Here is a 16,228-nt window from a genome sequence, read left to right as displayed (position 1 = left end):
TACGTGTCCTTAAATGCAATTTCTTTGGAATGAAAGGAATTCGGGTTATTTCTAGGAAGTCTATGAATGGTTTCCTTACTGCCTGTCATACTTTGTTTACAGAAGTATTTTATATGTTCATTCAAATGAACCCTTTCAGTTAATTGTTTTCTGTAAACGATGTGTGCAGTGTATATTGTGTAATTATGCATATATATATATATATATATATATATATATATATATATATATATATATATTATACCATCATGGAGTTAACTTTCACACTGGAAATTTGTGGTGTTTTTCTACAGAGTAAGCCTTTTAACAGCAGAAAACTATTCAGTAGCATATTGTCTTAGGGAAATTCCTACACTGTTACAAAAAAAGGGCTGGCAGGTGACTAAGTATTCATCACCTTTTGGTTAGCAGTTGCTGTCACTGTAGCTACGCTGCCTTAAAGTTGAGACGTGAGTGTGGACTTGGTTATTGGGTGAATGGGGAACTTTTCTTCCTTGAATAGCATTACAGTCAAATGTAGGTTTAACGTGAACTCTAAGTAGTACATGCAACATAGGTTTTTGAAAAGAACATGGCAGCTTAATTTTGGGGAATGATAGACCCACAACCTAACTGCATGGTTTTGGGCTGACTGTCCTGTCTCATTCATGATTTTACTCCCTGACCAGCTTAAAAAAATACATGCATTTGAATTTTAGTAGTCTGTCATTATATTTAAAATCCCACATATGTGAGTTATATATGCAATAAAGAACACGCCTTGCTGATTAGCTACACCCAGGCAGTTTAATATCCATGGTCTTCTATAATGTTTATACCATGCTGTAAATATTCAGAGAACTTGTTTTAAAGTTTATGCTTTCTGATTCTGTGATTTTCAAAAGAGGAACTTTTTGGAAATTAAGGACTATTGTTTGATAATTATATATGTAATTAAGCTTTAGCCAAACATTAAATTAATTTTTAAATAGACCCTTTGTTGTATTTTGCTGACAACTAATTTTAGTTAGAGTGTTTCATGTGACTAATATAATGAGACCTTAGCACGTACCCTTGGTCAAGTAATATTTAGAACAGTGCCATGCACTCTAATTGCTGTCAATTTTATCTTTCTTGTAGGAACATTGCTTATCCCTACAAATTCATTCTGGATGAATTGTTCGTTACCCTTAGTGGCATACTAAATAGAATTAAAATGAGAACGCTTATTCTCACCTTCAGTGGGCTAAAACATATAAATGTGTGTGTGTGTATGACACACGTAATTTGTGCCTTAATTTGTGTTTCCAAACCCATTGGACTGATTACTTTTCAGGTATCTTCTTTTAAGGACATTTGAAGTAAACTCAGCTTTTTCATCCTGTGAAATCCATCAGGCTGTTTTACTCTCAGAAATGAGTTTGAACCCACAGTAGGACCTTAATGTAAGGTGGATTTATCATAGAAAGCAAGTGGTTCTCACACTGCAGCCAGAAGTTTTTTATTCCTGAAATAGCTAAAGGACATCCTTTCTTATGAAGTAAATTGTCAAAAGATAAATCCAGAGAGTGACATTTTAATGAAGTGGAGGTTTTGTCCTTTCAGTTTTGTCTTTTGGAGCGGTCTTCTGAAATACTTCCAAAATAGGTGAGGAATGTTTTTGAAAAGGAAAGTTGTTTTATTGAGACTGTATTAACCATAGTCATGAAGACTGATAACTACTATTGTACCAGATGATGTTGGTGACCTTATTGATGCCATGGTGACTTGCAAACACCTGCAGCTCTACCTGAGGGCTTTCCCTTGGCCTGTGCTACAGGCTAGAGTGTCTGTCACCTAATGTCACTGGGAGCAACCCTCAGCCAAAGAAAGCAGCAGGAGGATAAATACCCCAGTGCGTTGGTTCAGGTCCTCTGGGGAGCAGTCACTGTCATGGCATTAGATGTACAAGCGACTTGTTGAGGGAAATGACATTGACGGGCAAAGGAGAGGAAGTGGAAGGGGCTGAGCTAGCCTTAGAGCCAAGAGCTCACGAGGCAGGTGTGATCTCTGAAGGAGAGAGGGAAGGAATTAAGGAAGGTGTCAGACATCAGTGCAGTTCTAAAAGTTTGGGCAAGGCTGATGGAGCCCTCAATCCAAAGTCACGATTCTGAGGAATTTCATGTCACCAGTTTTTTTTTAAAAAACAATTTTATATTGAGTTATAGTCATTTTACAATGTGTCAAATTCCAGTGTAGAGCACAATTTTTCAGTTATACCTGAACATATATATATTCATTGTCACATTGTTTTTCACTGTGCTACCATAAGATCTTGTATCTATTTCCCTGTGCTGTACAGTATAATCTTGTTTATCTGTTCTACATTTTGAAATCCCAGTCTGTCCTTTCCCACCCCCTACCCCCTTGGCAACCACAAGTTTGTATTCTATCTCTATCAGTCTGTTTCTGTTTTGTATTTCTGTTTCGTTTTTGTTTTGTTTTGTTTTGTTTTTAGATTCCACATATGAGTGATCTCATATGGTATTTTTCTTTCTCTTTCTGGCTTACTTCACTTAGAATGACATTCTGCAGGGACATCCATGTTGCTGCAAATGGCGTTATGTTGTCGGTTTTTATGGCTCATGTCACCAGTTTCTTACCTTCCTTTGTATTCCCACCACACTCAGTAATTGGTAGAGAGCAGTTCTTGGGGACCATGGCCGGTACAACCAGATTCTCCTTGTAGGAGACCTGAGAGGCACAATTTCATGTCTACAACAGCTTCCTAATCTCAGATAGGAAGAGGTATGTTCCACATTATCTCCCAGAGGGCTTCAGTTGATTTGAGCCATAGTTGCCTGCAGTGATAACCTTATCACCCAGAATTGGCCAAGAATTGCACAAGTCTTAAAGCAAGTACCTGCCTCATGAGAATATACTAAAATGTAGCGTTCCCTAATTTTCTTTAAAGATGGGTTTATTGAAGTATGATTTATAAACTGTAAAGTTTACCCTCTATAAGCATGTATAGTTCAGTGGGTTAAGACAAATGCCTAATTTTGTTTTAAATGGCTAATTTCCCTTGAAATCATGAAAACCTAAAAATGGTCAGATGTATAGCTTCAAAATATCCTGTCAAAATGTCAGTTGCTATGTTGTAGTGGTTCTTTATGGTTACAGTTACTCTTCTGATCTGTAACATGGTAATACCCATATAGTAAAGGGAGTGTTGCCATTCTGATTATGACAACACTTTGGTCTCTAGTTTCAAGTAAATGAAAATGAGGACAGTTAAGCACTAGAACTCCTACATGTAGTGAGAAAACAATGAAATATGTCTGAAATGTTTGGGAGGCCTTATACTTCGATAAGGCTGTCATTGTCCAATACGTTTTTGGAGATTTCCCCCCCCAGAACAGTCTATGGATGTTAGGTTCACAGCTGCTGAGAGTGACTTCAGATTGCCCAGCAAAGGCAGACAGGCTAACAATTGTCATATGGAGTTGATATTGATATGTAGTGTTGAGTTCTGGACCTCTGGGCCCCAGTAATTTGTACTAGCTTTGTCCCAGCCCTGTCAGCCCTAACTGTAGCAGAGGCTTAGAGGAGAATCATCCAGTACCATGAGAATGCCTAGCACAGCATTTCTCAATGTATGCTGTGGTCCACTAGTTCCTGGGCTCTTACTTTAAAAGATCTTTAGGAAAATGTACCTTACATCCAATGCTTGATAATTGAGAATACATGGTAAATGATAAAAGGTTAGACAAATCCTGTAGAAACCATTTTAAGCTACTTTACAAAAGCACTTTGACCATGAAATCTTACCTTTTACATGTAACTTAGATGTTGAAATTTCAGAGATGCCTGCTGCTTAGGGACCAAGAGCCAGGTTGAAGAGTGAGCATCCTACAGCTCTGATCTCAATAAGGCCCAAACCCTGTTAGAGCTCTGGTCCTTTGATTTCCATGAGAATCCTTACGTGTCATTAAAACAAACCTTTTTATTTGAGCTCTCTTGACTTGGTCTCTTGTTCCAAATGAAAATTTTTTGTCACATGCAAGTTCCCTGTTTGCTCCCATTGCAATTTTCTTATCTCTGATACATGTGAGCAATTTTTCAGTCTTTCAAAAACTTTGAAGTTTTTGTTTGATTTTACTCTCACGATGATTCTGCTCTCAAGCTCCTATATTTTGCTAGTTATAGGATTTTCATTTTTCCAATTTAAAATCTTATCCTTCACTGATTACTGTGGACATATTCTAAGCAAATAGCAAATGCTTTTTGTCACCTACTGTTGTGTTGCCTCTCAAGACCACTGTTTTCTCTTTAATAAGGAGACATCCCTTCCTATATATATCTCTGCAGATCCTGACATGAAAGTTAGCTCTAGTTTATGTAATCTGAAAAGAAGCTTTTAAAGATAACTGAATCAGGGTTGTTAATATTCTCCAAATTTGCCAAATGCTTTCTATCATTTTTGATAGGGAAGTCCTTTGATAAGAAAAAGTAGGCCCTACTACTAATTTACATGGTTAATTTGTCAAAATTCATAGCCTTGTAACATATGGTATATTTTTATGTCACTGGCATAATCAGTCTTTTTTTTTAATTGAGTTATAGTTGGTTTGCAATGTTCAATAATTTCTAAATTAATAAATCCTGTCATGTACTGGGGACATACTATTAGACTGGGCCATATATAGTCACTATGTGAATATTTTTGACCTATGGAAATGGTGATTGCATGTTTCAGCCTGATACAGGGAACTGCCCATAGGAGAAATGACTCAGTCAAAAAGCAACATTTAAAAATCATGGTGTTTACCTTCATTTCATTGACACTATTAGAGCTGACGTCTGAAACATCCATCAGGCTGTTTACTGATCTCAGTTTCTCTTCTGACGGAGTCACATAAGCCTTGTATGGAGTTGTCTGTGGCTGCTGTAACAAATTACCACAAACAGGGTAGTTTAAAACAACAGAAATTCATTCTCTCACAATTCTGAGTCCAGAGGTTTGAAATGAAAGTATTGGCAGAGACATGCTCCCTGCAAAGGCTCTAGGGAAGAATTTCCTGCCTTCTTCCAGCTTCTGGTGGCTGCTGACATCCCTTGGCTAATGGCCACATTGCTACAGTCTCTACCTCTGTCTTCACAGTGTGTGTGTGTGTGTGTGTAAAATCTCCCTCTGCTGTCTCCTTATAAAGACATTTGTGATTGCATTTAGGCCCTACCCAGATAATCCAGAGTTCAAAATCCTTAATCATATCCACAAAGACTTATTCTTCCCATAAGTTAATATTCACATGTTCCAGGGATTCGCGTATGGGTATCTTTTGAAGGTGGTATTTCTTACCCTACCACTGGCATCATTGCTCATTTTCAAGGGTCAAGATAGTGTCAGCACATCTCTGTAGGCCCTTAGGACCTCACTAAGAAGTATGCATATGCCACTTAGCCTGTATTTTAAGTCAGGCCACGCCAAGGATACTCCAGATTTGGTGAAAATTTGTCCAGCTATTTTCAAGTGCTGTGATGAACAAAGAAGTATAAACAGAAAAGAGTGACAAAAACAGAAAGGAGTAACAGCTTTTAAAATCACTAGTAAAATGGCCCTTATATTTTTAAACCCTGGGCATGTGCTCATTTCATGACTAAAACGATCTATTTTGCAACGACTTGGAAAAGCTGTGGCCTTCTACTGACAACTTGAGGACTAAGAGTCCCACTTACCCGCAGATTAATTTGAAGAAAGAAGCAGAAATTCAAACACAGAACCAAGAAACATTGACCTCGGTTTCTTCAGTTCAAGATCAAAAGAAGCCAGAAATAGGCCAAGCATTTGCTTCTAAAAGAGCCTAGCACCGATATTTCCCACTCTGAAAAAGAAGGGGTACCTAGTGTAGCCACACAGACACAGGTGCACTGGAAGGTTTGGGGTGGGCAAATTTGGATGGAGGTCTCAACTCCACCTCAAACAGTAATTTTTAACCAGTTAACTTTTCTGGGTCTCAGCTGTCAACTTCCAAGCAATATATTCAATAACATCAACCTCTCACCTGGAGCTGTACCTTCCACATGTTTTTCTTCTGGGGCTATAGATGTATACCTGAAAAGGCAAATAAGAAAAATTCCATTCTCACCCACTCGCATTTTGTTTTCTCTGTCCAATGCAATCTCCAATTGAAATGGATTCTCCAAGAGGGAAAAATAAACATAAAAAGCAGAGTATTTTAATGTAGAGTAAGTAGAATATTTTAATGAATTTAATTCTGAGGCTGCTGTCCGTAACCACTACAAAGAGCAAAAGTTTCTCTAAGGAGATGGTACTAAATGAGAGAAATCTCCAGTTCTCAGAACTAAATCTAAGTGTCTTTGCAAGTCTCCTTTTAGAAAAGAAGTGGCTTCTTTTCTAATGAATTATAGCTACTTTAGTATCCTGAAACCAGGGTGGGTCTAGCTTCTCTGAAATAGATGAAGAAGTGTTAAATCAAGCCACATGACAGGGCTCAGAGGGGGAAATGATCTTGTGCAATACACTAAATTTAAATTCTGCTTTTGCTGTTAATAAAAGCAAGAAGGGGAAGAGGTAAAGAAAAAGCAAAGGCAAGTGGAAACGGTTTCCCAGAGTGCTGAATTCTTTGGGTTTTCAATTCCTCTTGACCCTGCAGGTTTGACTTCATTCCCATATTTAGATCTATTAGGTGGAAACGGAATGAGAAGCCCGTGGGGGCACACGGATATTAGCCAGGAAGCATGATTTGTTGAAAAGTGAGGATAGGGTGAAAGGGCAAGATGTCTTTAAGAAATTACACGGTTGGCAAAAGCTAGTCGCCATTCAGTGACGACCACAGCTGCCTGGGCCTCAGTACCGCCATGTTTGAGTCTTGAGATCCTGGCTTGTGACTTCCCACTCTCCACAGCTGAGCCCTCATTTTTTTTTTTTTTTATAATAGTACTCCTGAGAGCTCCAGAACACACCAGAAGAAAAGGCAGCGAACAGAGCTGTTCCAAAGCAGGCATTAGTTTTTCTTCCTGCTACCTACCCAGACGCTCAGTCATAGTAAGAACTCGGCGCAGTTAGCAAGGGGACACCATGGACAGCTCTTCAGGCGCCGCGGGTTGGCCAGCAGGGCAGACCGTCCCGAGCCCTCCCCAGAACCCGTTAGGCCGGTGGAGGCGGCAGGGGGTGGTCCTGACACCCATCTTGGGCACGTATCAATACCCAGCCCCCAAAGCTTTTCCCCAGAGTCCCTCCCTAGCGCCCACGGGGAGGGTTGGTAAGCTCTGAAGAGCCCACGCGAGGAGGCCGGGGAGGCCGGGTTTTCCCTCTCCCGGCGTCCTCAGCGGTGGGACCTGCAGCTGCAGGCTGGGGAACACGCCGTCCGAGGCGAAGGTCGCTGCGTGTGGAGGCGGCGGGCAACCCACGAGTACCCGGCCTGCAGGGCAGCCCGGAGTGGGCGTGACCGCTCCGACGCCCCGCCCCTTCCCCGCGGGGGGCGGGCCTTCCGCCCCCGGCTGAGGCGCAATGCGGAAGAGATGGGCCTGCTGGAGCGGAAGTGACGCTTCCGGCGGCTGTGGCGGCGGCGGCTGCAGGAGAAGGAGGAGGAGGAGCCGGAGAAAGAGGTGAGCCAGCCGGCGGGGGGGCGGGTAGCGGGGAGCGGCCGCGGCCAGACCCACCGGCTGCGGGGCGCGCGGGCCAGCGCTTCCTGAAGCAGTCTCCGCCTCCGCAGCTTGGGCGGGAGCGGTGAGAGCCGGGTACGAGAGGGCCGGCGGGGTGGTTGGGAGACCACCGGCTCTGCCGGGCGCCTCGTCGGCGGGGTCTGTGGTGACAGCAGCTGTCAGCCTGCCCGCGGAGAAGGCACCGAGTCGGTTTGGGCGCCGGGTCATCTCTTCTGGCGTGTAATGGAGGGGTCAGGCTGCTCGGCGCTTCCATCCCTCTGGGAAGGAGCCGCTTTCCGGGCGGTCGACTGCCCGGGACCGCCGAGGAGCCCGGGTCGGGCCCGTGTCCCAAGTCGTGACTCTTCCCGGTGGCCGTTCATATTTACTGGCTCTAGCCTGCGGACCCCTCAGCCCGAGGTGCCCTGGGGCTGGGCTGGAGGCAGCAGTAACCTGTGCCGCTTCCTTGCCTTTCACCGCCGCCCCCGGGAGAGCCTGTGGTGTCGGATAATCCTTTCCCTTATCTCGCCCCCTAAGGAGCTTTGAACCAGCCTTGTTAACCTTCCTTCCCACCTACCTCTCTCCTTTCCCCGCAAAGGAATGGCTCGAAGTTTCCGAATCGTTTCCCTTTCAACGTAGTGGCAAATCCTGAAGCAGGAAGCTGATAAACAACTCCGAACGAAATACGCTCAAAATTTTCCCTTTTGGTAAACATAAAGTAAAGGGGAAACTCAACTTAACCAAACCGCTTTTGGACTTGGAGTGATAAAACCTTGTCTTGCCTTGCTGTGAGAATTGGTAGCTTTTCCTCTTGCATTTTACTAAAATTAAGTGACGACTTATCTTTTGGAATAAACCATTCTCTTCCTTTTTTTTTTCCACCCCCCCCCCCCATCAAAACCTGGCAGGGAGGGACTTCTGGATGCCTTGCAGTCCTTGCTGCAGAAGGAAACAGCTTTCCTTTGCTTGGTTTTCACAGGGCTGCCTCCGAAGAAAGGAGAATGGCGTTCAGCAAAGGATTTCGGATCTATCACAAATTGGATCCCCCACCTTTCAGCCTCATAGTGGAAACTAGGCATAAGGAAGAATGTCTTATGTTCGAGTCCGGGGCTGTAGCCGTGCTCTGTAAGTCATATCTTACAACCCAGCTGATCGTGGTCTGTTTTGATTTGAAATAATTCAGATTCAACCATTTTTTCAAAGAAGACCCTGATAACCCCCTCATTGTATTTCATCTAGCAGGTCATGCTTTTATTTCCTTTTAACTAGACCTTATTTTCTTTTAATCTTTTTATTTTCTTTTCCTTCCCCTTCTGCAGGTTTTTGTTGGGGTTAGGGGGAGATGCAGGTTTTGGTACAGGTTTTGCTTTCTTGGGTTCTAATGCTACTTCAAAAAGTAAATCTTTCTTTCCAAAGAAATATGGTTGCAATTTATAGCATAGCACATAAACCCATAGAATGGCTTGCTTGACATTTTTCCTGTGATGAACAGAATTTCTTATTTGTCAGTTTTAGACATGGATTATAAGAGTATTTAATGTTATTGGAGTACCGTATGGTAAGGCTGTTATATTTTCATTAAGAGAACTGTAAACAGCCTTTAAACTTTCATGTTAGGTAGACGATTGATTTCGTATTATTAAGAAATTATTTTGACAGTTCATTTTAAAGAAAAGGACTACTGCGCCACAAGAAAAATAGTAGATTAGTAAGATTTGGGTTATTTTGTGGGCAGATGGATAAAATTAAAATAAGTTTAATTTGAATATTACATTTCTTAATATAAGATTTTGGCAGATAACTTCAGCTTGGGATTATTTCATATGTGATTGTATTGTTAGAGGCTTTCTAGTGACAACTACTTGTTCTATATCATGTTTTTTGCTATGTAGGATCAGTTTATTTATTGGTCATATTTTTATCAATTAAAAATAGCGTTTAAAGGGTATACTTACAGATACAAGCCCCGAAATATTTTAAACACTAAACTTTCTCAAGTTTCAATAGTGAAGAGCATAAGTCTATAATCTTTGCATACAGAATATTAAATTAATATCAGTTAAACCTAATCTTAATACTCTAAAGTGGAAACATTTTATCCGGATTGGGGAAAAGGATGGTGACATAATGAAAAGTCTTAAGCAAAGAACAGCGCATAAGAAATACGTGTTTTTTGGTACATATAGTAACGTGGTTTGAGGGAGCAGGAAGAGGATCTGTATGTTCTAAGAAACAAATATTAGTAATATTAGTTATTTTCAGTCAGTATGGACTTAATTCATTTAAACTGTTATTTATACTTAACCAAAATATAACTTGCTACAGTATTAATTTGCATAGCATATTTCTTCATACTACAAATATAACTCTTAGATTGTTGAATTCTTAATGAAAACCATCTGTAGGAAAAAAAGATTTGTTTTAATATGTGAAACATTTTTCAGCTGCTTGTGTTTTTTTGGTGACATCTGATTTCCTAATTTGTCTAAATTCTAAATGTTCCTTTAATTGTGGTTACTGATAATAATGGGAAGTCCAATTTTTGGCTACAAAGTACAGATTAGCTATTAGTTATTAAGGTTACTGCTCTATTTTACTCCAAGATCAGGAAGCCTCAGGATAATCCTACTTCCAAACCTGCAGCAGTCCTCTTTTATGCCAAATCATGGTTAAAAAAAAACACAAAAAAAAAACCACTCCCCAAACCATCCATTTGGCATTAACATTCATTTTGAGAAAAAAAATATTAAAAAATTGTCTTAACTATTTATTAATTCTATTTATTTTCATTAGCTTTAGACTATATAAGTAATTCAGGGGGAAAAAAACCTTTAAATGTAAAGTTTGTAAAGCTAGCATAAATGGATATATACTTTCTTGGGTATGTCATTAACGTTTCTATTATAAGCTTTAATACTTAAATATTAACATCTAAGAGCTAACAGATTTTTTTAAATAAATAATTTGACTTGTAAAATTAATTTGACCTTCAATTTGGAGTAATACCGAGATGTGTATTGTGCTACAGAATGTTCATCTTTAAAACCTTCACATTTTTCCAGTGCCTGTTGTACTTAGGGGACTGAGCTTGGACAATACTGAGGTGTTCTGTTTATCTTTAACAGTCCCAGTCCTTTGAATTTCAATGCATTCTGCGTATTAATCTACCAGAAGGATTTTCCAGAATCATTTTTGATATAAAACCAAAATGTAACCCCATTTTTCAGTAAGATTCAAGTTCAGTCTCCTCGACCTGTCAATCAAGGCCTTCCACAGTTTGGCCCCATCTTGTTGGTTCACTGTTGATCTCCTTTAAGGACGCCTCTGATGTTTCCTCAGCGCTTTTCCAAAGTACCATGCTTTCTCCAACCATCATCATGCTGTCCCTCTTCCCTCCAAGACTGTTAGAATGCTTTTCTGTACTTTTCCAGTTGAAGCCTGTCAGTTCCAGCTCAAATCTTCCTTCTTGAGAATCTGCCTCCATCTTCTCCCCCCACCCTCCACCCCCAGCTCACTCTCCTCCCTTCCTTCCCTTCATTTTTTGTAGAACTTAGTCTGTGTTGGAGATGACCACCTTTTTATATGCTGATTTTGTTGTTGTCTTCAATCCTGTATACAGGTAGTTTTCTTGAATGTAGATGGTGAAGATGACCCAAGCAGGAACCCAAAGTTTCTGATTGCTCTAGGCTGCAGTTGCCTGGCTTTAAAGTTTAAACAGTTAGACATCTTAGGCAATACATACCATGGAGGATTGGCAATCACTTAATTTTCTTGGCTTAGGCCAGATGTGCCATGAGATACCCAACATGAACATCTTTCATATTATTAGCTGTATTAAAAAACAGAGCGCAAATAACAGTAGTAATCTCAGATCATGGATCCTCTTAGGGGATCCACTAATCAGTCCAGCCTTAGAAATCTGTCTTTATGTCGATAAAGATGTTAAATCAGTCATGATGCCATGACTTAATCAGTCAACGATCCAATGATTTTCAGCCCTAGACACACATTCTATTTACCTTGGGAGTTTTTTTTTTTTTTTTTTTTTTTTTTTTTTTTTTCCTCTAAACAAATCCTGGTGCCTGGGCTCCAGCTCCCCAGAGATTCTGGTATAATTAGATTGGGATGACCATTTCTGAGCATTGTTTATATACGCCTTTCTGTGATAGATTATAGCATAACTATTTTGGCTTGCAAATTTTATCCAAAATAGCCATGTTTCCAGAATTTTAATGCTATTATTATCTCTTATGGGATCAGGAATGAGTTTGCTTGAAACCCGCAGCCTGAACCACATGCTACCATTCCCGTAGCACTTTTAGTCTAGTGCTTTCGCAGAATGTGAAACTGTTCGGGTCTCTGTGTCAGGATGCTGCACTCCTTGAGGAAAAGGTCTTAGTAATCTTTGTATCCCTAGTATTTAGTTCAGTGTCTTACTTACATTGCAGAATAAATGATTATTAAATATGCGGCATAGGGGGAAAGACTAACCTAAACTAGATTACAAAGTTGGCAAAGGTGCGATCTTCTGTTTGAAAGTAGGGTACCTTTTCCTATGAAATTTATCTTCTGTCTTTTAAAGAATTGCTGTTTGACTGAACTGCTGATATACAACACATACGTTACACATTATTAGAATTTGTTATAGAAAAATTCTATTGGAAATAGCTATTAGCTACATTATTAAGGCTTTTTAGAAATACCAGTTAAACTGTGTGTGATGAATGTTATTTATAACTTCCGTAAGTACTATTAACAATTTGTTTTAAAATTACTTTTCTTTAGATGGAAAACATTTTCATTATTGATTTTTCTTTCATTGCATATATTTATTTAAAAAAATCTTCTGAAACATTCTTTTCCTTATATAAGTTAATATGTTTTTTCAGTAGTATGTCCATTTTTAGTATTACTTATTTTTGAAAATGTTGGTCCAGAAAAAAATGTTCAGTTAACCTGAAAATTTGATGGAGCAGTGGTAGAGTGTAGCACATGGACTCTCTGTGACTAGTATGCTGTGTCTAAACCAGCATAAGCAGCAAGTGTGATGGTCAGCAAGTCATAACACTACACATTTTTTCTTGGAAACTAATTTATCAAGACATACTAGAAGACATCTATCAGTTTTGTGTCGAGTTCAGTTTTCCTCCTCATTCTACAGTTACGCACATGAAAAGACCATCATGGGGCAGGGGGGACAAGTAGCCAGTCAGATAGATACATGCACTCAGTTCACAAGCTATCTCATTATTTTATAGTCTATGTCATACTTCAGTAAAGATAAATAATTTACTTCATAATTACATCCTAGTTAAAAGATGAAGAAAAGAGAAGATCAGCACGTGGGAAATGGAGGATGAGTCTAAAAACAGGAATTAGGGATTGCCTCATTAAAAGATGGGGATGTAAGATGTTGATGTAAATTCCTAACTTAAAAAATTTGAGCTTTTGTCCTTCCTGGTATCACTTGCTGGTGCGGTAGTAGGTGTTCATTGCTTTTATCTGCCTAGTGGTGAGATTATTTTCAGGCTTTAACTCTGGACCTGGTTTTACCCCAGATCGTCTAAGTTTCTTTGTCTACCTACTTTTTTTCCTTTAGCATGGAAACTTGAGCCACAGAACTGTAGGACGATATTCTGGAACTCTATCACAGAATGTGAAGTGTCCTGCCATTTCTTTGAAATTGCATGCCATAAAGGAGTAATACTTGCCATTTTTTGGACACTACTCTGCTAGTCACAACATTAAGCCAGAGGTTCCTAAACTTTATTGCTTCATGGTGTCCTTCATGTCTCATTAAGTTTTTAACAGCACCCCTAAGGCACAGTTCTGTTCATTAAATAGTTAGGTACAAACAATAAATATTTATGTCCTAACAACTTCAGTAGATGTTTGGAAAAAATAATGCAAGTAAATTGAAAATAATTAATTTCCTTTATAAATAACCAGTTACTTAACTTATGGCATGATATGCCTGTTGAGCACTGAACAGCTTTTCAAACCTTGGCATCAGATTGGACAGCACCACCCTCATTTCCTGTTGCAGGTTGATTTTGGAGTGGTATTTGCTTTTTATCACAGCAACCACTGGAAATCCAGCTTCACAAAGATATGATGTCATGAAGGAATGTACTGCAATCGAATGTTAAAACTTTGAACTACCTTCTGCTAATAATAGTTCAGGCAGTGTCCAGGTCATGTTGAGCATCTCCAGGTTTCCTTCCTTTTAAAATATCCCTTGTCTCTCCTGGGAGTTTGCTGAAGTGTCCTGGAGCATCTCAGCATATAGTTTAGATGGTGGCATTAGACATGCTTTATTTTATTTAATTCTGTGGGTTGTACTTTTATCCCCATTTTGCAGATATGGAAACTGAGGCTTGGAGAGATTAAATAACTGCTCCAGTGACATGTCTTACTATTTGTTTTTTTTTCATTGTAATTATTATTTGTGCTGTTGTTAGGGTGGTGGTTATCATTTTTAGGGTTGGGGAACGAAGAGCAAAAAGAAAGAAATGCTGATAAAAAAGACTTTACAGTTGAGTGAAATTATGGTTGGTGAGGTTCTTGTCTCATCTCAGAAAGAATTCAGAAATGAGACACAGAGGTCATGAAAGCAAAGCAAGGATTTATTAAGGGATAGATAGTACGCTCTCAAGAAAAGAGTGGGCAGACGCAGGTGGGTAGTTGCCCCGAGTTTCTTTAGCAAGTTGTTTATATGGGTGTGAAAATGAATGGACAGAATATTCTTTGGCAAGAAGGGGTCTGGGGTCATCTTTTCTGATCTTCATCCCAACTCCACCTTCCTAGTGGGGGAGGAGGGATTTTTTTTTTTTTTTTCTCCTTAGCCTTGATTGGGAAGTCAGATGAGGTCATAATGAACAAAATGTTGCATTTGAATGGGGTATCATAAGTGAAAGGTTACATTTGGATGGAGGTCATAATGAGTGGGGGATGGTGGAGATTCCTGTCTTGTCCCACCTTTCTTTGCCTCCAGGACACTTGTCAACCCAGAATGTATGGTTTCTTATCAGCCTGGAGGATCCTGCTTTTCTTGGTCTGTCCAAGGACCCTCATTGTTCACAAGATGTATATTTTTCTGCCATTTGGCCTGTGTCCCCATTTCTCTGCTCGTATCTAGCTGCCTGCCTGCTCTAACAAAATGGGCAGCATTTTCTAATGAGTTTCTAATGTGTTAAATTTGCTGTGTATTTTTGCCTATAAACTATTAATACATAAGAGGGAAGCATGGTTTGGTTTAGCATTAGGTCATTAAAAACAAAGTTTTTTCTCTGGGCCAAGTTAAATGTCAGGTTTTTGAATTTTGGATGATAAGCATAGTAGGTGGCGATGACAAGCAGTGTGCATAGTTTTGTTTTTTTTTAATTGCCAAATGCTGCCAGTCAGCATGATTGCCCTTTAGATAGTTGCAGTATCTTATCTCTTTTTCAGAAAAAATTTCAAGTTGAGGGAAGAAATGACTTTTTATAGTTGACTTTTTCTGCACAAAAATAATGAAATTTAGACTTCTTAATGTATCACTTTATGTTAGGGTTGCAAAAATTCATCTTCTTTTTGTAAATAATTTTTGGAATGTTCATCTTTAATAGAACAGAAAGTAAATAGCAACTTAAATACCACTGCTTAAAAAAAAAAAAAAATCAACCTTTCTCCTCCATCCTGGGCAGCATGATTAGCCTACTAATGTAGGGCCAAACTGATAGTTCTAAATGTTTTCGTTTCTTTAACTTTGCTGTGAGGAGATAAAAGGCGAAGGCAAAATTTCTCTCTCACTGAACAGTAAAACTTTGTTATGTGACTTCTTAAAGCATGATTTCAGGTCTATCAGATGTTCTAAATTGTAGACAGGATTAAATGGTTCAAAATTGTATAATAGCAGGACAGTGACTTAGGGATATTCACTTCTGAGCGTGATGCTGTGACAGGATCTGGATTTACCTTCCGCCGTAGACAGCAACAATAACACTACAAACAAAATATGTGAAACAATTTTCAGACATTAAACAATAGGCAACACAAAACATAGAAGGGGAACAAATGAGGTGAGTCTCACAGTAGCTCCAGCCGACTGCCCTGGGAGCTTCCAGGCTACAGCTGCGGCAGGGTGAACCCAGACAGAGCCTGGCCATCTCCCTGAGTGGAGGAGACAGTTGGACTTTGGGGAAACCAGAGCTAGAATTCTCAGGACTAAGTACCAGAAAAGGGATAACGGCACTGAGCTCCTGAGATGTGTAGTGGGTTCCACTTGAGACGTCAGAGGAGTTCTGATTGGTACCAGTGTGTGAGGCAGCTACCAAGGCAGAGAAAGAACCACCAAAAAGGAGCAAGAGGGAAAATTCCTGGGGCTCACCCAGGCCTGGGAATAGTTCATGCTCCAAACAGCCCAAATGGAGAAATCTGGTAATACTCGGGGAACTGGGTTGAACGCTCAGAGAAGGGGCTGTTGCTTCAGTAGCCGGGCTAAATAGCCCTAGGCCAAATGCCGTTCTGGTCCTGCCCGACAAACAGCTTATAAGCAGGACCCAAAGGGATCAAACTGTTTCCAAATAACTTAATTTCCAAATAATTTAACTCTATCCCACAACAA

The 16,228-nt window shown here is 39.9% G+C and overlaps 1 protein-coding gene and 1 long non-coding RNA gene across 17 annotated transcripts in view; one reads left to right on the top strand and one right to left on the bottom strand.

The window, feature by feature from the left end:
- Positions 1-4,589: 4,589 nt before the first annotated feature.
- On the bottom strand, positions 4,590-8,307 carry LOC116154934 (uncharacterized). Of its 2 annotated transcripts, none has more exons than XR_010384993.1 (3): positions 8,201-8,307; positions 6,024-6,073; positions 4,590-4,906 (listed from the first exon to the last, which is right to left on the bottom strand). It is a non-coding gene; the product is annotated as an uncharacterized LOC116154934 (long non-coding RNA). The 2 variants fall into 2 exon arrangements; XR_004139014.2 differs by lacking the exon at positions 8,201-8,307 and adding an exon at positions 7,011-7,394.
- SYNJ1 (synaptojanin 1) overlaps positions 7,493-16,228 on the top strand; it is an 82,304-nt gene continuing 73,568 nt past the window's right edge. For 13 of the 15 annotated variants that reach the window (XM_031458939.2, XM_031458961.2, XM_031458933.2 and 10 more), the window contains exons 1-2: positions 7,532-7,590; positions 8,603-8,748. In XM_031458939.2, the coding sequence (XP_031314799.2) occupies positions 8,625-8,748 (124 nt within the window). In that variant the 5' untranslated portion in view covers positions 7,532-7,590; positions 8,603-8,624. Of the gene's footprint in view, positions 7,591-7,623; positions 7,723-8,602; positions 8,749-16,228 lie in introns of those variants that run through there. The other 2 variants (XM_031458928.2, XM_064496850.1) reach the window with 2 other exon arrangements.

The sequence above is a fragment of the Camelus dromedarius genome, chromosome 2, assembly GCF_036321535.1.
Source record: "Camelus dromedarius isolate mCamDro1 chromosome 2, mCamDro1.pat, whole genome shotgun sequence".
NCBI lineage: Eukaryota > Metazoa > Chordata > Mammalia > Artiodactyla > Camelidae > Camelus > Camelus dromedarius.
The sequence above is the reverse complement of the archived record's forward strand: the minus strand, read 5'-3'. Positions and strand labels throughout refer to the sequence as shown.